Source organism: Brienomyrus brachyistius, chromosome 1, assembly GCF_023856365.1.
Source record: "Brienomyrus brachyistius isolate T26 chromosome 1, BBRACH_0.4, whole genome shotgun sequence".
In the NCBI taxonomy this organism is placed as follows: Eukaryota; Metazoa; Chordata; class Actinopteri; order Osteoglossiformes; family Mormyridae; genus Brienomyrus; species Brienomyrus brachyistius.
This window is the reverse complement of record NC_064533.1, coordinates 32,711,430-32,735,357: the sequence shown is the minus strand read 5'-3', so window position 1 is coordinate 32,735,357 and position 23,928 is coordinate 32,711,430. Positions and strand designations below refer to the sequence as shown.

Below are 23,928 nucleotides of genomic sequence, written 5' to 3'. Positions count from 1 at the left end.
GAATACCGGAAGCTACTCCGTTATTTTGTTTTTATATACATTCCCTCTTGTGGACAAATTTGTAATTACAAGATGCTCAAATCAAACCCAGAACTGACAAACGCAGCTAAATGAACATTCTGGGAAAATAAGGAAAATGGCTTGGGGTGGGTATAATGAGTATTCATTTCTTTTTTAACTTTAAGTAAAAAGCATGAGGGCACATTTCATTTTACCTACATATTGTTAAATTTCCCCATTTTTCCAGACTGGATGATATACTTTGGTTGTTTATTTTTTCCCTACACTTGAACTACTTCAACAGAATATAAATCAAAAGTCACTCAAAAATGAGTTCTCTCTGATCCAACTACATGCCCGGTTTCCTAAATACGTAGCAGTCTGGATGTGATCTCACCCATTACAGTGTAAGGTTGGTGTATTTCTTTGTAAAGGCCAGTTTTAGCCAAAACAGCAAAGGGGGTACTTTTACATCAAGCTGTCCAACAGACTTTCTCCCCCAATTTGACCGAAAGCTGTTTGAACAAGAAAAAAAAAATTGCTATTGTCCTGGTATAATTCTAATGTGCAAAAGCATAGCCCCTTCCAAAAAGTCAAACTGCAACTTCCAGGACAGTTCTAAAAATTCTTGTTAACTGCTGTCTACTGATACACCAGGCAGGAAAAAAACTTGAATGCATGTACACTGGACACAATATCCAGCTGAAGTGTTCTGCCATCTGGTCCATGGATTCACTTTCTTTAACAGGAAGTAGTACAGATTCAAGGTCATGTGATGCTCGGACAAGGTGACAGGAAATTTCAAAATCTGTTAAAGTACACACTGTAAAGAGACGTTAACTTTAGAAATACCAGATGACAGCTTCTATGATTTTGGGTTTTATTCAGTCACTGAAGATGTAACACAGCATAAATGGCAGAACACCTCTCCCATCAGATGGACACCTTGGGTAACTTGCATAAGCCCATTCAGATTCATGGCTATTCAACTCTATTTATCAAAGCAATTCCCCATTGCAGAGGTGTACAGCATCACTGCACCCTCTGATGATGTCGACCACTACCTGGTCATGCATGCTAATTACTGACCAACACTTGACATGGAAATGAGTAAAGAATTTGAGGTGGGGGGGGGAGATAGCACTCAGGACACCTCCTCGTATACAAAGTCACACTCAAACCCACATTAACCCTCTGGAGTCAGCGATGCTGCGAATCTCTCTTGTGTATTTCAGTTCAAAACTCACTGAAATCTTAATGCAGAATCATGAAGACAGATTACGGACTTAGTTTTCTTTTCAAAACGTTTTCAAAAAGTTTTTAAAATTAGGTTAAATCGGCAAATAAGTAAACCATGTCACCTTACTTTGTTCTACCTGCATCGGGGGTGTGTAGTGCCGCCCTCACCTGAAGATCGCTATTCGCATTCTAAACAGCTGCATTACAGAACATTCAAATTGCATTCGCATGATAACTTGATGAACGCAACGGTGAAACGTGATCCAGACACATCCCCATCAGCGCCATAAAAAGGGGGGGGGGGGGGGGTGTGCCCAGGTGTGAATGGCTCATGCATACACATGGCAGCTCCTACATATTCAATGGAAGGAGCCAGAAATAGTGACATGAGTTTGGTTTTTCTTATTTATTTATCCAACTGAATGTTACAACTACACCATTTAGTCATCTTCATTTAGCCAAGACTTTGGTGATCAGATATCTGGGGTCAAAACAAACTTCTACCATTGTTTACTATGTACTTTTATAATGTTTCTGCAGGTGTTCCAAACTGCATTTTCAAAGTCTATACTTTGATGTCAAATGACAAACTTCACATAAATCTGACATATTTACAAAGTACACTAAGATTAAGATGAGTTTAATGCCAAAACAAATAAATAATTTACCATGAATTAAGTTTATCATATTGAATGAAATGTGTGATCATGCCTCAGTCAGTGAAAGTCTGTTCCCTACCTCTGGACCCCAGAGGGTTACCAACCAAGCCCAGCTAATCCATTTTAAGTACAAGTTAGGACAAGGAGAACAACACTTAAGGAGGTCCTGAGGGACCTCTCACCGCTGATGATGCAGACTGACTATCTGCTAAACTAAGAGCCATATCACCCATACTGCCACAGTCAGAGCTCCATTTTGGGAGAGCAGTACTCTCTCTATTAGACCAGCCACCCCCTGCAATTCCACCTTCAGCTACCAGATGGCAACCAAGAGCTGGATAAAGAAGGGAATAGTGCAATATGCAGTGTTCATTCCATCTGCTTTTCTAGCACAAATATTGCTTCAAATACCCCCCCCCCCAAAAAAAAAAAAAAATACAGGCATTTTACAGAAGATGCCTGTCCCAACTGTCAGATAAATATAAGTGCAGCTTACCTTCCCATTCTGGGGGGAATACACCCATCCTTGGCCCTAAATAGCCACATTCTTCAGGATATCTGAAGAGCATCATGGAGGCCTGCAAAAGAAAGATCCATGAATGGCGAGACATTTGGTAGAATCGATGTGCAGGGGGGGTCTCGTGAGATGTTTTCGTGAAGGACCCCGACCCAAACCCAGAAGTTCTTTTAAAAGTACCGTTACATTTACTGTAGTCTATGACCCAGACAGAGAAAGGGCAACAAAAAGAACACAGATGTTTCTGTGTGTATGCAGAATACAGAACACAGTCGCCACATAAACAGCTTGTGTTGAGCTTCTGAGCGTTTCAGAAGAACGTGAGGAATGATGTCATTGCTGATGGTTCACTCCAGAAAGCAGCTATCCAAGGCAAACTCAGCAGTAAGAGTGGAGAAGTGAAGGAAGGTTTTCTGCCTCACACACTGGTCCCTTTGGCTTTGTTCAGGGCATGTGACACCAACAGGCCCCCAGATGGTGCTCCAGAGCAGAAGATCTCAGCCAGGAGACTCCGCCCTGATGGGGGCGCTGCAGCTGGCCTTCCAGCACCCGTCGCCATGGCTGCCGATGTTGCAGTGTAACGAACACTAACAGTGCGCCAATCACCTCCAGACCAAGAAGCAAAGCCTCTAATGCAATGCAGAAATGAGGTCATGGCGATGACATCTGAAATGTGGCGTGTGCCACCTGCCACCTTTACGGGAAATAAGGGGGCGAATCACATCGAGGGAAGCAAGGGGGGTGAGGGAAGTGGGGGCAAAATGACGAGCAGCTTTTATCCTTCCATGCGGGGGCAGGAGATTTCAATCATTTTAAGAAACATAAAGCAGTCCAATTGACTCATTCATTCATACATACATACATACATACATACATACATACATACACACATACACACATACACACACACACACACACACACACACACACACACACACACACACACACACAGCCCTGCTGTCCCATCAGTCTCCCTGCCCCCACCCCTCAAAGCTTCCCCTACCAGCAGCAGCCTTGATGGCCCAGACACCTACATGCTCACAGGAGCATAATCTTAGGGGTCTCCCTGACCCCCTGGAAGACATGACAGACTAGGGCTGGGTGAAATGACCTCAAATCAATATCACGATTAACTGAACATTTTACCTCGATTACAATTAATGAACGACTATTTTGTTTCTGGAGCTGGGATTTCCTTTCTAATGAGAAATTGTATAACTTTACGATTTAAAAATAACCGAAGGGAACAGACGCACAATTTATGCTTATTCATTGAATAATTTGAACAACTGAAAGCAAAGCACAAAACACTTGAAATTAAAACGTCTTATAAAAAGGTCACAAGCAAGTTCCCTAAAAAAAGTGTAAAATAAATAGTTTGCATTTTTTGCAAACGTAAATCATTTATAGTGATCACATCTGTCTGGGTGAAATTGATCAGTACAACCGGATGATCATCATAACAGATTGTTTTTCTTTATGTCTCAGGCATATTACCATCCAATTCACATTTGTATATCCATCCATCCATTTTCCAAACCGCTTATCCTACTGGGTCGCAGGGGGTCCGGAGCCTATCCCGAAAGCAATGGGCACGAGACAGGGAACAACCCAGGATGGGGGGCCAGCCCATCGCAGGGCACACTCACACACCATTCACTCACACATGCACACCTACGGGCAATTTTAGCAAGTCCACATTTGTATATTTATTACACAAATGTAAGGTAATAAAACGGACAGCGTCGCTATTTACTAAATTTTATTGACGATTTCAAAATACAGTACAGGTGTTTCAAATGCTTTTCAAGTTACTGTGATGCACAGGTCACTGAACTGTGTAATATTCAAATATGCTACAATACAGTACTGTATATAAAATATAGCTTATTGTAGTTTTGCTACAGCATCTTGTTGGCTTGTTTTTGGCAGCTTTCTATATTTTTCATTGAGAGAAAATGACTTTTTCCCCAGTCAGGTTTTCTGTGCATGCAGCATTAGCCTCAGGTAGCTAGCCAGAAACAGGCGGGCTACCGCAAGGCAAAGTAGGGCTATCAAAGTAAAAACAATAAAATAAATAAAAATACAGCAGTTGTATTTTTTCCGCATGTTGTCATGTTTAAAAAGACCCAAAATGAACACTAAGTAGATTACTTAATTACTGTAAGCAAATTTTTGAAACAGTATTTGTACAGGAATGATTCTGTCACAAGCTTTTTGATCCAAAACAGTGGTTGATCACTATAAACGTGATCACTATAAGCAGTCTCCACTGCATTTTAAACATTGTTAGTGTTGAAATGGTTTGGTGGCATTACCTTTGGTAACTAAAAGTTTTTTCGCAGTGACCTCTTTGTGTTGCACTCTTCACTAAAGCCACACTGTGTTCAAACAACAGACGCAGCATTTTTCTTTGGTACATGCTGCTGGAGTTGCTCAGTCAGTCAGCTCAGTGTTGACAGATTTCCTCCATGTTGTTTGAATGTTGCAGACTGGACAGGGCGGAGTCATGTGACAACACGCGGTAGTATGTTTTTAAAGGGACAGGACATGAACGCACACTGGGGAAGGTATTAATAGAATTTTTTTAAATGAAGTAAACAACATGGGCAAGATAACATTGATTAGAGATTCTGAATGTTGGTTTTGATTCATTTTCGATTAATTGCCCAGTCCTATGAGGGACCATGTCAACTGACAGGAAGTGCAACAAACAGAGAACCTCTCTGACACAGCATCCTTTTAAATACCCACTGCGGCAGTCCAGGTGCTCGATTTCCCCATCACCATCTGTATAGCCCCCTCCCCAATCCATCTGCACTCATAATTAGGATTAACTGGTGCATTTTACACACAGGCCATGAAATACCCTGGCATTTCAGATTTCTGACTTGCTGTACTTCTAAGAAAGCGTTTGACTCTTAATTATATAGTACAAATTATAATTAAGTACATCACTTGATAGCTATATGCCTTTGAGTATTTAAATGGCTGGCTGATGCAAATTAAGCTGAATAATCTCTCCCCACCATTGTTCAAGCCCCACAAACAAAGCAAAATCAATGAAACATTTGACATTTCCCCCCCCCCCCCCCCCCCCATATAGTCAAATGACACCTTATCCTCTGAAAGAATCAATAGTTTTTGCCCTGGTGACTACAACATCAGTTCATAATGTTGTAAAGATCCAATCAAACCAAATTAATTAACGGTATCTCATCCAGACACCATCCTGCACTGTGAAGCTCCAGCTACGTTCAGACGACCACAGGCCTAAAGTTCTTCATCATTTAGGCCACCAGACTGTCTTTCATTGAAAATAATTCATCATTAAATCCATGGTTGCCTTGAGAACACTCTATGCTACGGAACACTTAACTTTCTTGCATGGACTCAAGACCCATTATTGTCTGCAGAGCTTGTCCCATCAGACTCACCCATGGACATCTGGGAGGGTTATAGTCCAAGAGAGATCAGCTTGGGACAGCCAGCACCGGGCACCAATACAGCGAACCACAGCTATCTGGCACATACCGATTCCCATTAACTGGACTCAATTGTGCTGGCATAATCGATTAAGCTGAACACAAATGCAATCACACACTTGAGTCACTGGAGGTGGACGACGACGCAGTAGAAAGCCAGCACGCTAGCTACCATATGCAACAAGGAGCTGGAGGTCCAACTGCATTGAGGCACACGTCAGGTGAATGAAAGCTAGTGGAGATCACTGAGCTTTGGTGTCCACCCTGCAATCATCCTACCAGCAACAGCACTGAGAATAAGAAGGGAAGGACAGACCACAGAAAAACCTTTGAAGTCATTACTTTAAACAGTAGAAAGAAGATCCAATTTATTAAAAAAAACGTTTGTTGGAACGAACAGATTCACCACAAGCATCCAAGTCGTCCGAGTAGTCAGAAGGACTAACTAGCACAATGTTAGTCCCAACAACCCACTGCATACTCTGGGCCACCACAGGCTGTGCTCGCGCCCAGTGAATGAACTGCGGCCCTCCGCCCACCAGGCACGTGACCACTCAAGAAGATTAGACCATACCAACAGGCTAAAGACTGGCAAACAGGCAGGGGAAACATCTAAAATCGCAGTCCTCCCTCTCTCCCCTGCTTCAAACTCGTTAAAGGTGGGACAGCTGGCTACCACATGGGTAAAGGAAACCCTGCCAGAAATACAACTCACCCAGCCAAGGCCAGCTAGCTCCTTAGCAAGCTTAGCTACCTGCCTCAGGACTGGTATTATGCAGAGACCGTCGACCTTCCACCCGTAATATGTGAAAGAACACTTTGAGGGAATATTTTCATATCAAGGAGGCAATTCTAAACTACCACTGGGCAAACAATAAAAAGGGGCATTAAATTAAATTTAAGTCACAACTGGGAATTTGGCTAGGTAAAGCTAAGCTAACTACTTCAGCACGTCATACCAAAACGATCAAGAAACCAAACATCTCAGTCGTATAGAGCATCACCACAGAGGACATTTAAGTGGGGAAGACACAAGCCCGAAGCCCAGAACTACGGAGTCTCCACATCTAACAGGCGCATTTCAGAGCAACAGTCTCCGTGTGTTTTTCCTCAGATTGAAATCAGATGGTTGCTACCACCAGCCAGGCAAATTCATTTACTCGTTCAAAAAAACCCTCTTTTTCCAACACCAGCGAAAGCGACCCCAGCTGCGATAAATACATCCACACTTAATAGACACGCTAGGAGCCTGATCCATCAAGCTGGTTCTTTGAAGTCAAAGGATTTTAATACTGTTTTTGTCGATTAGCTGACACTTATGATAATCAGTAATTTTTACCCATCTGTACAGATAACTTGCCAGGGCAAGTGAGGCAGCTGAGCTCCTCCTGACACTCATAACCAGGCCCTAAAACCCTGCAGGACCTACAAACCCAGCTGAAATGTCAGTTTGTGTCTTACATTCTCTTTACTTAGCAGCTGCTTTTCTCCAAAGAGATGCACATTTGAGAAGACAGGGTGAGCCAGTTGCTGGAGCAATTGGAAGTTAAGGGCCTTGCTCATGGGCCCAGTGGTGACAACACCTTGCTGACTGTGGGATATGAACTAGCAAGCTTCTGATCACAGGCACTGCATCCTAACCCACAGTCACCACTGCCCCGTCACATATGTGTACGGTCTTGCTTAGCAGATATTTTGGCATTTCTTGGACATCCGACTAACCTGTAAAAAAAAAAAAAAGAAAAAAAAAAGAAAACTGCGACCCACCTCTCTGTCTGTTGACTCCAGCCAAATCGTTCACCACAATCACCATGTTCAGGCTTGTTATGGCTTCCATTTTTCCAGCTGACTGCCACTAATGTGATTTTTAGCTCCACACCCAGAAGCTGAATCACTTTGCCTCTGGTGGAAAGCAGCCTAGAGACAGACCTCAGGGCTTTCCACGCCACCCAGCTCCAGGTTACCAGTTCAGTGCAAACCCAGAGAAAAATGGCCTGCAGAAATACATCCAACCGTGCATTACCCAACATGCCTTGTTGCCACTGCCAAACACCGTTCATCCCTACCAGAAAAGGGCAGGCTTTTACATGTCAGTAATACGGAAAACATCCAGGACATTTTATGTAAAACTGCACCCACCCCAAGCAGTAATTTTATAACCCCCCATTTCCATTACTGTACAAGCTGCCCCCCACTGTGCCGTTCAAGCGCCTGAATTGTCCAGTTTCATGGAAAAATTAAAAGTACAGCTAAGAAAAGCACCCCCTATGCTTTGCAGTACACAGCTCCATTTCAAACAAAACCTCAGCACTGGCAAAGGCATTAAAATAGATGCATTAAGTGCGCACTGAAGGTTTATCACATTTATACATGCAACACTGTAAAAATTTACATTCGCCTACTGTCAGCCGGGTCAGTTTATGACTAGGGACGAAACCTTCCAGAGAACAGCAGACTGCAATCCCCAGGGAGATTACAGCATTATATCTCACAGATATACTGCATGTATTGCCCTGTTCCACCAAACAGGTCATATTTCTTTCAGCACAAAGGAAAAATTCGCTTGTGGATAGTTATTCTGTCCTCACCAATTCCCTTGTGCAGGAATATTGTTGAATATACATTTGAATCCCCAGATGGTATACTCCATTTTTTTGCAGTATACATTTGAAAGAAGAAAAAACACCAACAATAATTAGGTCAAGTTCAGGAAATGTCATCTTAAAAGATTTCAAATCGGCAAAGCAGACGTTAACATCGGCTCTTGAACGCATACATGACTAGTAGCGGCTTAAATGCAGCCTGTGGACGATTTTCAATCATCTGCTATTAGATCCGGCGTCAGGAAGCATCGGGGGGATATATTTCCCCTATGGATTTATTAAAGATGATGAGCAGACAAGGCGACCTCGGACTGATAGCCCAGATCTGACGCATGTCACATTACGGTGTCACAACGGACTATGCCCCACTTTTATTTGTCATTAAATATTTTAAATTATTCGCACAGCGCCACCCTGAAAACCAAAAAGCCATAAATGATTCCACACCGAACCGCGTGCCCCCCTTTCCCTCCCCCCTCCCTAATCATAGTTTTGACATGAAATACTAAACGGGTTTTTGCTAACTAGTTGCTCACTAGTTGCCGTTAACCGCGCATTTACTGACCAGTCTCTCAGCTAGTTAACATTAAACGCGCACTTAACGCGACACGTTACCCACGATATGTCAACACGCCAACACGTCAACCTCCACCTTTAACACAAGGGCAGCCCCCCCTTGCACCCACCACGCAAAATCCGGGAAAAGAAAAGCATTTTCATAGCATGCCCACGGCCGCTTATCCACATCGACACACCATTTTAAGTTTATTTTATTTGAATTATTTTTAAAGACACATGCGTGTATTGCGCGCACCCAGACAAAGGTGAAGCGGCTGCGCGCTGCGTACGCAGTTTGCGTTGCGGCTCCGGGGGGCTCCGGCCGGCCGGGGGGGGGGGAGAAGTCGGACAAGACAGACCAGCAAGTTTACCCCCCATTATAAGATTCAAGCAAAAAAGACAGCGTCACCTTCCTTCACTTAGATCGCGGCCGACTCTTTGTCTATAATCGGGGCGATATGTGCGCAAGGAAATACTGATAAAAAAAACACCCAGCAGCACACTTTGGCTCAACATTCAACAGAGGAGGAAGAAAAACACTATAAAAATCAAATATTGTCTTGACGCGACAACCATGGGCGGAATTAATACATATGTAGCCAAGCTGGAGAGACATAATGCTCGCTACACATGAGCACACGTAGAAAATGGCAATCGGTGCTACAACTGTGACACGCCAATACTGGACGAGATTATAATGCGAAAAATATAAATTATATATAAAAATCAGCAAGAACTTACCAGTAGCGCCACGGATGGGAGATGGCAATCACACTCAACATTCTAACTAGCTGTCCTGGGCAACTAGGTTATCAAAAAGAAAAAAAACGAGACTGGTAGGTGTTTGGCAAACAGCAAACGCCATGCAGCAGAATAACTGGGAGACATTTGTCGGGATCCCTCCGGACACCATCTCCGGGGGCGAAGCGATCTCCCAGACCCGCCGAACCGACACGCGTCTTGGTGCCTGTAAAATATTATGGAAATCAACGGGAGGGTTTGGAGGAGGGGGGAGGGGGCGACTGGAAAGAGCACCGGGGAGATTAAAGCTGATCAAGCCGGAGGAATACACTCCGGTATGGGGTTAACAACTTTGCGATGGCGAAACGAGCGCGCTGCGATTGGACGGCGAGTGGCACCAATCACCTGTGGAGAGACGGGGGCTGATGAGCTCAGTCAGCAGCCAAAGTTAGGGGTTAGACTCCCACCCCCGGGTCGCTCCACAGATCGCAGGGACAGGTCAGCAACATGTGATCCGGGCCGAATCGGAACGGTACCGCGATACCGAGAGGAGACCCCCCCGGCACACAGCCCCGTCGTGCGGCAAGGTTATACAACAGCGCAAAGGGCGCGACTTAGTCCGGTGTGTTTTATATGGTTTACAAAAAAACCGAGGTTCAAGTTTTAAAATGACATTTTCAATGAGCAATGAGTATGTTGCTGGCAAATGCAGTGTACGGCGTTTCCTACTGCAATTTCCGACTGCAAGGCAACGTCTTCAACCGCAGCACCACCTGCTTTTTAGTCCTTTTTTACATTTAACGATACAAATACAAGAAGCTTATGAGATAATCAGATTTTCTTTATTTTGTTTTATTTTTTATTTCCTCTTTGCGTTCTTATATGTTCGTGTACTTATTTAAAGAGCCACATTACATACACACACACACACACACACACATTCAGTGGGCCTATGTAACACACAGGCACACACACTGATAACGGATCTTTAGAGACACCTACGTAGTAAGAAAAAATGAGGTAAGGTTCTCCCTTTTTGGCACACATTCGCATTAAAGTGTGAGTTAAACAAATAGCGGTAACACCATTATGCTATAAATGGGACGGGCACTTTTACTCAACGCAGCAATCCACAAGCATGACTCAGTCTGGTGAAGCGTCAACTGCGTTGCTCGGCCGGATAGGGGCGACTTTTATTCTGCGCCCCCCTGCCTTGACGTGAATTTGAAGCTACACTCAATACAGTTTGCTCGGTTTTATAATAATATATTTCCTCAGTGATTCAAAAAGCCGAAATCGGTGATAAATAGTATCGTATTTTCGCTGTTTGTTGTAAACAAAAGTCTTCTTAAATCTTATCTTATTTTCATAAACAAAGAGAAGTTAAGAATAATTGCTTAATTTAATTTGTCGACAAGTTGGATGATTAAACGGTACGACGTAGATTTTGAAAGTTAGCATAATTAACCAAGATATTGCGAGAAACATAGTCATTGTAAGGTTTAATGCCCATATTCCTAATACGTTCCCAAGAGGTACCTCTTGAGGCGTCTTCATTTGACCTACGTACCATAAATCAAAAGATGAATTATTAAATCGCACACCCGTGTATTCAGGGTGCTTTGATTATGCATGTTTCTGGTAATCTCTCCATTGACACCAAGAACCGGTGATAATGTTGGATAAGAGAATAATAGAAAAAATCTGGATTTTAAGCATTTGAATAATATTAGATAAGAGATTACAAATTGATTTTGAATATAAAGCATGGTGCTGATGGAATGGGGTTCTGAGATTACACATAGAGCGAAAACATCACACAATTTTGGCTGTAATATCTACTGTAGGCTTATAGAAATGTCTGTCAAACTGCTGACCTCAAAAACTATGGGCCTGAGTTTATCTGACAAAATGCACAATAATTTGTAGTCAGGGAGTAGTTTATGAACAATAATAATAACAATAAATAAATAATAATAATAATAATTATTATTATTATTATTACAGCTCTATCAATGGACAGGCACCCATCTCCATCAAATGTCCCATCTTGCCCCCTTTGGTCAGCAAACCAATGGTGCTTGTAGCTCCCTCCACCACGCAAAAAGTGTTGTATGGGTGTCTTGTGTGGTTTCCCAATGGTGGAATGAGCTGTCGGACCAAGTCCAGCCACCAGACTTCCTCTCCACCTTCACAAAATGCTTCAAGACCCATCTGTCCCAAGAACTCCTCTACTAGCCTGATGCCTCTTTGTCTTTATGTTCTTTGAATGCTCTTATGTCGCGCTTCAGCCCCTTAAATAGTCTTATTAGGTTCTCACTTTGTTAAAGTTGTTGTGTAGCCGCTGTTGTGGCTCCACCTCCAAACCCGCATTCACTTGCACCTGGACATGCACCGGAAGCTCAGTCTGGTTACACCGATGCCTGTTCAACCCCTTGACAGCATGTATGTATGCACTGTGCTATATGGCTCACTTGTATATGGCTGTGGACAAAAGTGTCTGCTAATTATACGTACGTTTATTATTATCATTATCATTATTTTTAAGGCCCACCCACTTACACCTGAAACTGACGTCAACACAGAGCCCATTTTTAGGGTACCAGCATGGGCTTGACTTGCTCCCCCCAGTTTGGCTGAGGGTGACATAACTGGACAAAAGCCAGTGCCACATGTGAGAGTCCCACACCCCTCCACGTGTCTATTGATCAAAAGCCTGTAAATAATTTATCTCCAAGTACAACAGGCACACTGGCACTCGCCACTGTACTGCCGTGATCTGAGTTAGAGAAGTAAGTTCCCCTGGGGGGTGTGCGCATCAGTCATCTCACATTAACGTTTTCCTGGAGAGTTTCCGCTTTTTAAGTCGAGGAGGCCACATTCAAATCGGCATGGGATCCGGCCATGTATCGGAAAATCCGGAAAGCCTGGGCTAATCCATGTTTCCATCTGCCGCTATAGCTTAGGGATGGGAAAGTGATGTGTGGTTCATCACAGGACTCTAAGTCATTAGGACCAAAAGGCTGTAATCGCTACATAATTAACACTACTTCAAATTGCTGGATATTATCGGAAAAAGGCGGAATAACGAAGAGAAGGCTCACATATGATTATGACAAACATAAAGTCCTTTTTATACCAATAATATCTGTAGTCTTTGGGCTTCATTGAATGGTTATAATGTGCCATTACGATGAGCTGAGCCCATCATGAACTACAGAAATGGATGCCTCTGGCTCTCTGAAGTTATGCTTACCATCTTATAGAGAAAGCTATTGCTGATGCACCTGGTAGTTATTGATTGCTCCAGATTTTGGGTTATGCCACATTTCAGCTGATTCTGAAACATGAAAGCATGTTTGAATAGCATTTTTCCCAGCATTCTTTGCTGCATTCGATCCCAGCTTTTACAAAGAGGTCCACCTGGTCAATAAACATCTCCCAGTCTTCACATCCTCTCTTTGGAGTTTCTTGCTTGAAAGGTTTACTTTTGTACCTGGTATATATCTGGTATATTATTTTGCTCACAGAAGTGTCATACGCACCTAAATCAGTATGATTCTACTGTGACTTGCTTGAGTAGGGTGATCCTCCGACTGCCCCTCTCCCAGCATCCCCCGAGCGCATGTGGAAAGCCCGCCCACCCAGCCACCCTTCAGCGACATATCTGCAGCAAACATGTGACCCAGAAGACAGATAGAGGGCACAATGCAGCTCTTTCTCTCACCAAAAACCAACAGCTCTCCGATTTTTTTCCAAGGACCAAAGAGAAGTGTTGCGGTCTGGGGACAGCAGGTGGCGCAATGGTTAAGGAAACTCCCTCACTCAGCAGGCTGCCTGTGCAAATCCCAGGAGGTGCCCCAGGTACTTAACCTGCATTGTTCCAGTCAGGCTCCTAGCTTAATAGACTCAAAAATATCCCATAAGTGGTGGAGCGGTATAATAATATGCACTTTTCAGCCTAGTATCCCTTTCCCAGGGATGCCAGGTCCCTGTGGTTGGAGCCTCTGATCGGGACGAAGGTTCTTGCTTGTGGGCACATGTCAGATCAGGGATATTTTATTGTGGCTGGACATCAAGCTGACCCCCTGAATGCAGCTCTGCCCCCCACCTTTCTTTATTTCCAGAACTCTCTTTCTCAGCTGCTTGTTTAGCAAATGGCTCCAGAAGCTGCCCCATCCCCCACCGTCCCCCCATCTCCCTCTCTCTCTCTCTCTCTCTCTCTCTCTCTCTCCCTCCCTTCCTCTCCTTCCCTGCTGACATTGCCACGGAGGTCCTCTTGTGTGCAGCCACCCTCCATACCTGCACCTTTAACACCCCCTCCCCCCCCCACTACTACAGGGATCCACCCAGACGTTCCCATAGGAGGTGCTGTGGAGTTTGGCTTAGGTTAGCAGCTCAGCATGAGGATTAGCATTGAACATCAGGGCTCAGCAGAGACAGACCATAATACTGTACACATTGCCACAGCTCAGGCTCTCTACTTCTCAAACATGGACAAATTACTGGAAATATTAAGTATTAAGATGAAAGAATTTCTACCATTTATTTTCTATAGTCCCTGAATTGTCTGTTACTCCATGAAAAATTACCCTGTGTGTCATGTGATCATACTGTTGCACGTGAGTATTGGGTATTTAGAGGCAGATTTTCTGGGAGATTTTCCTCTCTCTCTCTCTCTCTCTCTCTCTCTCTCTCTCTCACACACACACACACACACACACACACAGAATCATTTGTTTTAACAGGGGTTTTATTGCATTTATAGTGTAAATTTAAACTACGCAGGTTGCATATCTCTAAAGCTACAGAATACAAGTCAGTACACGAGACATCAACCCGCATTTAGCATTACGTCATTATGAAATACAGTGACCGGTGTAACAGAAATGATTCGTTTTGCTGCCCTCTTGTGGGACTAAAGGGTATCACCTTGCCCTCATACATTCACGTTCAAAAAAAAAAACAATCACTGAGTGGGAAACAGCAGCATTTTGACTTTTTTAGTTGACAAGCTTATAGAAAATTATTTTACCTGATAATTTCTCACATTTATCTGATAATTCTTGGTATATGCCAGTAGCATGAAATATTTTCCATTTTGTGATAGGTGTATTATACATTTTACAAAATATAACAATTCTATCCTGTTAAGCATGACTTCCTGCATTTCTTACTGAACACTCAGAATGTTACTTAGGGTCACTCAGAAAGTACGGTCACTTAAACGTAACACGGTTAGCAACAGTTAGCGAGTGAGGCTAAACCCACACGCCAAATAATTTACTTTGGGTACAGTTATAGCCCATTGTGCTCTGTTAAGTGAAGTTCCTAACAGGAAGTGTAAGGGAGCCTGGGAACCCTGTGCGGAGGGGTGTCAGTGTGCCTTGTATTTTGGATTCTTGATTGTGGTCACTGCACTTTTGTAGATCGGGTTATCGCCCTAGAATGAAGAGGAAGTCATCCACAAATCTTCATGTCAGGTAATGATGACAGAGGAAACCATCTTGAGCAAAATTATAACACCCCCTTGCGTATTTGAATGCGCCATGGCAGCAGGTCGGGTGCCGCTGCCATCAGAACTTGCACTCACCGTGTCCCAGCGCGCACGCTCCACCTCGTTCTGAAAACGGGCGAATTCTCTGCGGTCGTGAATGGTGGTGAGAAGCTTCCAGAGCAGCAGGAGAGCCAGGCCCAGCAGGACCACAGAGCCCGACACCACGGCCGTGATCAGGACCACGTTGGGGCCCGGTGGGCACTCTGGGAGGAGATGACATAGGAAACATCAAGCTGAAGGCCACAGGATCGAGGCGTTCATAATGGAGGGTGGAATCAATAGAGAAGGAGCTCTAGGCCAGCAAAGATTGATGCCCTAATGCTGCTGGATTAGGTAATCAACGTGTGGCTGGTTAGGCCTATGGTCGTTGGTTGTTGGTTTGAGTCCCACACATGGCAAAATAGTCACGTGTATAATGCCCTTAACTCCGCGAAATATGCACCAGGGGCGGTAGATGGGTGGCTGGCCTTGTACTCAGATGCCAAGCTTCTTCCTCACCTCTGTATGTGTGTGAACATCCAGGAGAGCAAGATGGGGCATACTAAAAATGTACATAACCTGAGGTAAATAAAGCATCATTTGACTTTAATGTTACTTCTTTGCTGTAAACAGTGCTGCACGGACCCCATGTGTGTCGGGGGACTTTGGGGCCTACCTTTATGGAGGGCTACGGTGAGGTGGGCAGAGGTGTTCCCCCACTCGGCCTGATGGGAAAACTGCACCCAGCAGCCATCGGCGTCCCTCTCACGGCATCGCCGAAGCCCCACTTCCCGGCGCTCTTGGGGGAGGAGCTGGGGGCCTGGAACCAGCGTGAGGTTCAGCGAACTGCACTCAGTGCTGCAGCGCCCATCTACCAAACCCGGGGCAGGGACCTGGCACAGCACACACTCCCTGCCAAGGAAAAGGTGGGGTCAATGTGTCCTCCAAAGACCCCACAAACCCTCAGGTGGGATTTGGATGTGGCGCCCCCTACCTGTGCATGACGCACACGTCCGGGCAACTGGGGCAGAGCTCGCAGCTGGGGCCCTGGAATCGGGCATCCCCGCAGACGCAGGTGCCGCAGACACAGTGGCCCCGCCCACTGCACAGTAGGCCGTTGGGTCCCAGGCAGCTGACCGTCGAGGTGGGGCACTCACAGGCACTGCTGCTGAAGCCCGGGGAGCAGCGGCACACACCGCACTCACACCTGCCCCGCCCTCACACCCGCAAAGCACACTAGGTCAGTGCACCAAGATGTCACCAGCAGATCACAAACCCCGCCCCGTAACTTAGAGGAATTAACACTGCTTGTAGGAGTTTTTCTCAGTCACATTTCCGAGCATTATTCAACTGTTCCTGTTTCCTGATGCCTTGAAAAACTTAGATTAAATAAGGCAAGTTTTGACTGACTGTTCTGCTTATCATAACAACCTTTTTTGTGGAAGAAAATACCTCCGCATGGGACACCCTGGTGCTGGTCACAGTGTAGGTCATCGCACTGGCAGTATTGTCCATAGTAGGCATGCCCGGAACTGCGGCGCAGCATGTGGCACACACACTGGCCACACACACAGTCACCGCGCCCGCCACACACCTCCGAGGCGTTGTCCCGCCGGCACAGGTCACCCATGGTTGCTATGGCTGCCTCACACTCACAGAACGTGCCAACGTGACCCGCATCACACCTGAGGTATTGGGAATGGCCAGCAGGTGGCATGGCGGTTAACCACATATTAAACAGTCAAGTTCGGGTGATCTGTATTGCTCTTCAGTTGCTCCAGAAAAAGCACATCTGCTTCAGCACATCTCAAAGCCTTTCAGTGGTTAAGGGCAAGACTGTGGTGGCCAAATCATGTGTGAAAATGATTCTTCTTGCTCCCTGAACTACTCTTTCACAGACTGAGAAAAAAATCCATTGATGACAGATGGAGGTGTAACCTGGCCAGCCAATCAATAGATTCAGGCACTCAGCTGACTTCACTTTACTGCTACATAACGGTGCTGAACTATAATAATGATCCAATCATTTGGCCCTTATGTATTTTCATAAGGCAGTGAATATCAGCCCCCCCCCAGTTGTTTTTGTTCCTTGCTTTCTTTTACTTCTCCACCCCCTATCTAAATCAGACTCAAATTCCTTCCTCTCGTTAAGTGGATCTAGTCTCCATCCTGCCTGCTGAATGTCACACAATAATGGCTTGAATGTGCATAAAGGATGAAGGGTGACGTGTCTAAATATCCCGCCGTTAGGGGGCGCCCCCACCTGCAGGCCCCGCATTCCAGTGTCCCGCGGCCCCCGCTACACACGGAGCTGTGAGGCTCGCTGTCTTTGGCACACTGGCAGCGGCACAGAGGGCGGAGCAGAACCTCCACTTCCTCGCTGAAGCCCTGCGCTTTGATCAGCAGCTGCGATTCTGCCGTCTCAGCCGTGCAGGGCGGCGCTGTCACGCTCACCTGGAAGGTCACCTGACCATGGGGGGGGGGGCAGGAAGCATGTGTCAGAGATGCTTAGGGAGGCGGCAGCCTGCCAGCAGGAACCTGGGACACGCCTACCTCATCTCCAATAGAGACACCGGAGCACCTGCGTCCTGCCTCCCCCGTCTGGGTCACGTGACCCTTGCAGGTGCTGCTGTACTCAATCTGGAACCCAGGGGGCAGCTCGCTGTTGTCCATGATGACTTCTGAAGTCAGAGCCTGAGGGGCAAAGGTCACCAGCCACATTTCTATGGATACGATGACATTGAGTCTGTAGTGGCATGTCCTGAGGGCAGAGACAGGCTTTGTGCTTCTGGAAGTCTACTCAAAAGGTCACTTCAGGGTGTCAGATTAAAATGTGCAATATTGCTAACACACTCTCAGTACACGTGCTACAGGCCGTTTAAAAACACCTCACACCTGCGCTCATGGATGCTCTGTCAATAGCTTATTTATTAGCTGTTTATTGTCAGTTGTTTATGTAATGTTAGTTATTGTAATGTTGCACTGCTCTGTTAATTGTGTAGTCTCTGATGAAGCACTAAAGTAAGAATTCCATTGCACTCTGTACACTGTACTTTGTACGTATGTCAATAAAACTTTGAAATGAACTCACATTATAAGCCTCGACAATCAACTGCAGGATGTTGTGGGAGTCATTTGATAAGGTCCCAACAGTACAAGTAGGAAATATCTGCTTCAGTTTCTAGAACCAAGACAATGGGACAATTTACTGCAAAATAAACAGAAAGAAATCAGCAGAAGTGGTGGTACAGAACTAAAAAGCACGGATAGTGATAACATGCTGTTGGTCCCTTGAATAGGCTGTAAGAATTAAGATCCAGGTAAGTTAGCCGGCACATTTTTCAACAGGTGTTTTCCATATTCAGCCCAATGCAAAGCAGATTCTTGTAACCTCAGGATCACTGGATCCTGTCCCAGATAATCCGTTTATCTAATCAAAGCTCAGCTGAACATGAACTTCTTCACTGAAGTATCACTGGTGCTGGAAACTCCTGCAGCTCCCACCTCATACAGGGGGACCACATCCTCGGTCACGGCGAAGATGGTCTGGATGTTCTTCTCCCTTAGCTTCTCAGCCAGATGAGCCAGGGATGGATAGTCCTTCAGGATCAACCACAGGAAATATGACATGCCAACACAACACAGGAAGACAGCAGCTGGTCCGAGACACACACACATGACAGGTATCTGTGCACACAACCACAGCCCTGTATTTACAAAGGAAGGGATTCCTCCAGCAACTCCATGATCCTGCCCTACTACTACTCTTATAATTTGCTTATCCATCCATCCACCCACCATCTAACGCCATATTGCTTAACTCTACCAATTATTAAACACGGGGCACTAATATACAGTACAAGGTCATGTGTAAAAATTGTAGAATAAGTGGTTGAAAGGTGGATGGATGGAAGGTTGGATGGATGGATAAATGGATGAAATAATGTATGAGGCCCATGGCTTATGAGGTGTGATATTTGATTAAACCAAGCTGGCAAGTTATATTGACTAAGCAAGCTGTCATTATGTTACTTTGTTGCCAAACTGCGGACCCGAGACCAAGACCAAACAGGTCACACATTGAGTACATGGATATTGCTTCACCGGGGAAAAGCAAATCTAGTGTGACACTGTAATCCAGTATTAGGGTTGCAAAAGGGTGGAAAATTTTCTGGTAAATTTCTGGAATCTTTTCAAAAACCCTCCATGGGAAGTAGGGTTGCAAAGGAACGGAATCTTTTCAGAAACTTTCCAGAAACTTTCCGTGGGAAGTTAAGTTGGGGATTTTTAGAAATATTGAATTCTGTGGAACTCTGCGCAAGTTGTCAGATATGGCAAAGAAAGCAAACTAAATGAATAATACAAAATAGAATTTAACTTACAACCAGTGCGTTTTCATACAGATGCTTATTTTGGGGTGTTTTTACACACACACACACACACACACTCACAACGATATCACTATTAGTACCATCAAAATGTTTTTTTTTCTCAAATACGATTAAGTTCCCTTTTATAGGGATGCAATTCTGCAAATTTCCAGTTTATTCCCATAAATTCCTTTATATTCCTGTTAATTTCCATGTAATGTTTCCAACTTAAAAATTCATATAATTGCAACCTTATCCAGAACAAACAAGGTCAAACAAACTCATTCCTGCTCCTGGAGATCTACCATCCCACAGAGTTCAGGTGCAACCGTTATTTAACAGACCTGGTGAAGATAATTAGGCCCTTCAGTAGCATCTCAGTTTAGAGCCTCCGGTATCAGGTGTGTTAAATTTGGGCTGCCCCTAAGCTTGATGTGGTGTTTGATCTCAAAGAACAGGAATAAGTAGCTCTGGCCTGAATTATCTGGAGCTCATAACTAAACGATTGCAAAATAGCTCTTAAACTATATAAGCTGGAGTCAGATTTAATTAGGTTTAGCCTAAAACAGCAAGTAAGCAATTTGAAGCATCGACATGCACTCAGAGCCTTCAGCTGTTCAATTCAATTCTGTTGTTGGGCCAGTGGGTAACTTCTTAAAAATGGATGGTAAATTATGACCAATTCTTTCTCAGGATCTTGACCTGTTTACCTAGGAACTAATCAGTCAATTGACAAAGCCAAATGTTGACAGTCAGGCTTACGTTGGAGGTCGCTATAGGATAATCACCCAACCTTATAACATTTAAGCATGATTCCTGAGAAGCTACCATGAAGAATGAATGATCAACACCAAGCTCCATAGTGCAGCTCGCTGGCCGCACACAGGACCCCCACCTGGCGTGTGCTCATGGTGTACACATTGTCCTTCAGGTGACATTTCCCGTCACTGGGCAGGATGATCCCGCCCAGCTTCCCGTCCCCTGCAAAGTGGAAGCCGGCATCCGTGGAGAACACCAGCAGGCGGGTCACATTCCTCCAGCCGATCTGCTCCTGGAGGGGGGAGGATCCAGACTGTGCCCAACAATGTCTTTACAAGAACTTCAAAAGTCTACGTGATTTCCCGTTCCACATGCAGACAATGGCCGGAAAGAAAACAGACGAGTGCATTGTCAGAAGACACCCCCCCCCCCACCATGACCCCTACCTCACAGACAGCAGCCTGCATGAGTGCATCCAGCCCTCCCTCTGGCAAATCCAGGTTTCCTGATATATGCTGTTCCCCCACCATCTGGCTGAAAAGGTTCCCATCATTGGTGAGGCTCAGAACGTGCCGGAAACCAAAGGCTGGGGCACAGGGCTTGGGTTCCACCCTCTTACAGGGATTCTTCAGCATCTGCTCAGACGTGCTGATATAGGGCATCACTGTTTTATCCACGAATGCCCCAAAACCTACAGGCCGGAAGATAATCATCATCGTTGGTTTCATAAATGACTTGGATATCATCCTAAAGGGTCACAAACAGCTGCTTTTAAACAAAGGCAAAAAATCCAGATATCAGAGAAACAGGTTAAAGATGTCAATAATCTCACATCCATCTGGAGAACCTCCACAAAGCTCTACAGGTCTTGATCCTTGTTATTTAACATATTTGTCATTTTGACTGAATATTCTGGATATAAAAGCGAGTCCGAGAGGCCAGCACCGATTCTGAAGTCCTCCGTGATGTTCCTCATCTCCTCCATCAGGTCCGTGCCCAACTTCTTCACATTGAGGAGGTCATTCTCCATGGAGAAGGACAGGTCCATCAGGTAGTACATGTCGACAGGGTAGCCTTCGACACGTCGGAATTTCACCTCGAAGGTCTGAGGTTCTCCTGTCCAGAAGGAAGTGGCCTGTAAAGTGGAGAACTGGGAACGCCAGTAAACGGAAGAACACCCCAACTTTGGGAGAACGCGATTATGGTACCTCATTACACATTGCCCATGAGAATGGAATCAGCTTCATTAATAACCCTGGGAGTACTGACAAAATTTGCAGGGGGTTTTGATAGCACAGCTCACTGGGACTCAGCAGGTTAGGACACTGTGCCTGTAATTGGAATGTTGTCCATTCAAATCCCAGGGCTGGCAGAATGATTTTATCATTGGGGCCCCCAGTTGCACCAGGAACTGTCTGACCATGCTTTCTGAAAAAAACTGTATGTTTCTTTGGATAAGAGTCTGTGGCAAAAATATAAATTTTTAAAAGCAAGTCATACCTGGTCGTAGCTTCAGGAGAACCTTCTGTGGCTGCAGCTGCGTGACGTCGTGGGGGCGGTGCCCGGGGTCCCTGTGGCGGGAGGCGACGGGCCGGTTCTGCAGCAGCACGTTGGAGCCCCGGGGGTCCTCCAGAGCAGCTGTGGGGCAGCCCCGCGCCAGGAGGGCCTGGACCGTACCACAGCGCTCCCAAGTGTGCTGGCCAAGCCTGACGAAGCCCTTTCACATGCAAAAGGGGGAAGGCGACCTCAGGGCCTCGGTAAAGCATGCTGACACCCCCCCGGTTATAAAGAATATGATCTATGACCCACACACAAAGGAAGGAAATTAGAGAGCTCTAGTCCAGTGTATTCCTGCTAGACATTTAGATGTTATCGAACATTATTCTATTTCTTGTCCCTGTGTAATAAACCATTCTGTATAAATGATGAAATAATGGATTGCCATGCATGCTTGTTGAGTGCAGCTGTGTTGTGAAAGGTGCCACATAAAAATTAATTTTGTGATGAGAGATCTACCACCAGTTACATATAGAGAGCATTGGCGGTCATTTTAAAGGGTGTTAGTTTGTGTGCGCTGATATTAGCAGGCAATAAACGACAGCATAGTGACAACGGATGTAGACAGGGTGATGTGGACACCCCACATGGACTGGTGTCCCGCACGTACCTCTGCTTTGCACCAAGCACATTGCGGTCCGGATGCCAGGCACTCCTGACAGCTGGTCACCCCTGTGGCGTGGCAAAACGGCTCCCCCCGGCCACCTCCAGTGGTACGGTCCAAAGGGCAGGTTGGCAGACACAGCAGGAATAGGGCATCAGAACCACGGAGAGGGTCCCTTTGACGTCACCGGCGCCTGGTAGCCCCATCAGCCCAGGACGGCTCCCGCCCCAGAACCCTGATGACCCAAATGTCCACCACATAGCTCCTTACCATCAGCCTCTGGGACCCAGGGCCAGAAGCACAGGAAAAGCCCCACAGCCATGGTTTGTTGTATCATCTGGGGGCGGCAAAATGAAACAGGATTCAAAGTATTTCTCATTGTCAACAGATACACTGAGGGGAAATATTCTTGTTGGTCATAGTGCAAGTGACAAAGTTATAAGCAGAATATAAATACCGAGACACATATACACAATACAAACATGACATTTTAAATCACGGGCATTAAGGCTAAGGAAATACAGCTACTGGTGGGAAAAGATTGTGCGGATCAGTAGCTCCCTCATCAGCCCTGACCCACACTGATCCTCAGATGCTGTTAAACCCAACATAGAGCCCCAACCTCTTACCTCCCTGCTGGCTGTCCTGTTTCAGGCCACATCTATGCAGAGGCAGAGAGCCTTAGAGCCTAAAATCACATCCCCCGCCCCCCCAGAGAGGCGGGGCCTCCCTATGTCTCTTTCGTTTTCCTTTTTCCCGTCCTGCCTCCGTAACCCAAACATGGTTTCCAGTAGCAACGTAGAACATTCTTCAAATGTCCTCTACTGAACAAGGCATAAATGCATTCAGCCAGGAATCTCAAATATTTTCTTTTAACTTTTCATCTTTACTTTTTATATATTTCTATATTTTACTACTTATTTTGTTAGTTATTTTAATTCCATCATTCTTCTACTTTGTTTATTGCAGTCTGGAATAGCAACAGTTTCATTTCTCTGCTGGTGTACAAGTACAAGTGACAAATAATCTTGAATCTTAAATTCCAGGCACACTATAAGCAATTTGAAGAGAAAATATAACCCCCTAATATGAAAGCGACACACTTAAAAAAACCACATGTAGTAAAACTGCTGAGAAATGTTTCACACTGAGACAATGCACAGACATTTACAGAGTTACTGAATCTGCACCCTGTATTTGGTGTCCTTTGGTCTTCACGTGTAATAGCTCCGCCTAGTGGTGCATCAACACAAAAACAGCTATTGTACTGTAAACAGTGGCTGTAACATGCCCCATGTAA

The 23,928-nt window shown here is 45.2% G+C and overlaps 2 protein-coding genes across 3 annotated transcripts in view; both read right to left on the bottom strand.

Moving 5' to 3' along the window:
• LOC125740624 (enhancer of polycomb homolog 1-like) overlaps positions 1-10,111 on the bottom strand; it is a 47,383-nt gene extending 37,272 nt beyond the window's left edge. The window contains exons 1-2 of the mRNA XM_049012205.1: positions 9,803-10,111; positions 2,395-2,476 (exon numbers count right to left, since the gene is read on the bottom strand). The gene's annotated coding sequence lies outside the window, so the exon portion shown is untranslated. The remainder of the gene's footprint in view (positions 1-2,394; positions 2,477-9,802) is intronic.
• Positions 10,112-14,537: 4,426 nt separating this feature from the next.
• LOC125735966 (integrin beta-1-like) lies at positions 14,538-23,318 on the bottom strand. Of its 2 annotated transcripts, XM_049006266.1 has the most exons (16): positions 23,258-23,318; positions 22,899-22,965; positions 22,635-22,729; positions 21,968-22,184; positions 21,413-21,583; positions 20,914-21,158; positions 20,604-20,759; positions 18,843-18,938; positions 18,430-18,519; positions 17,892-18,032; positions 17,602-17,804; positions 16,791-17,023; positions 16,333-16,555; positions 16,015-16,250; positions 15,396-15,562; positions 14,538-15,245 (listed from the first exon to the last, which is right to left on the bottom strand). In XM_049006266.1, exons 2-16 carry the CDS (start codon positions 22,963-22,965, stop codon positions 15,180-15,182), a joined length of 2,406 nt encoding a protein of 801 aa, XP_048862223.1. In that variant the 5' UTR covers positions 23,258-23,318; the 3' UTR covers positions 14,538-15,179. The 2 variants fall into 2 exon arrangements, 1 of the variants encoding a protein (XP_048862223.1); XR_007395266.1 differs by lacking the exon at positions 14,538-15,245 and having other exon boundaries at positions 15,424-15,562; positions 16,015-16,158.
• Positions 23,319-23,928: the final 610 nt, after the last annotated feature.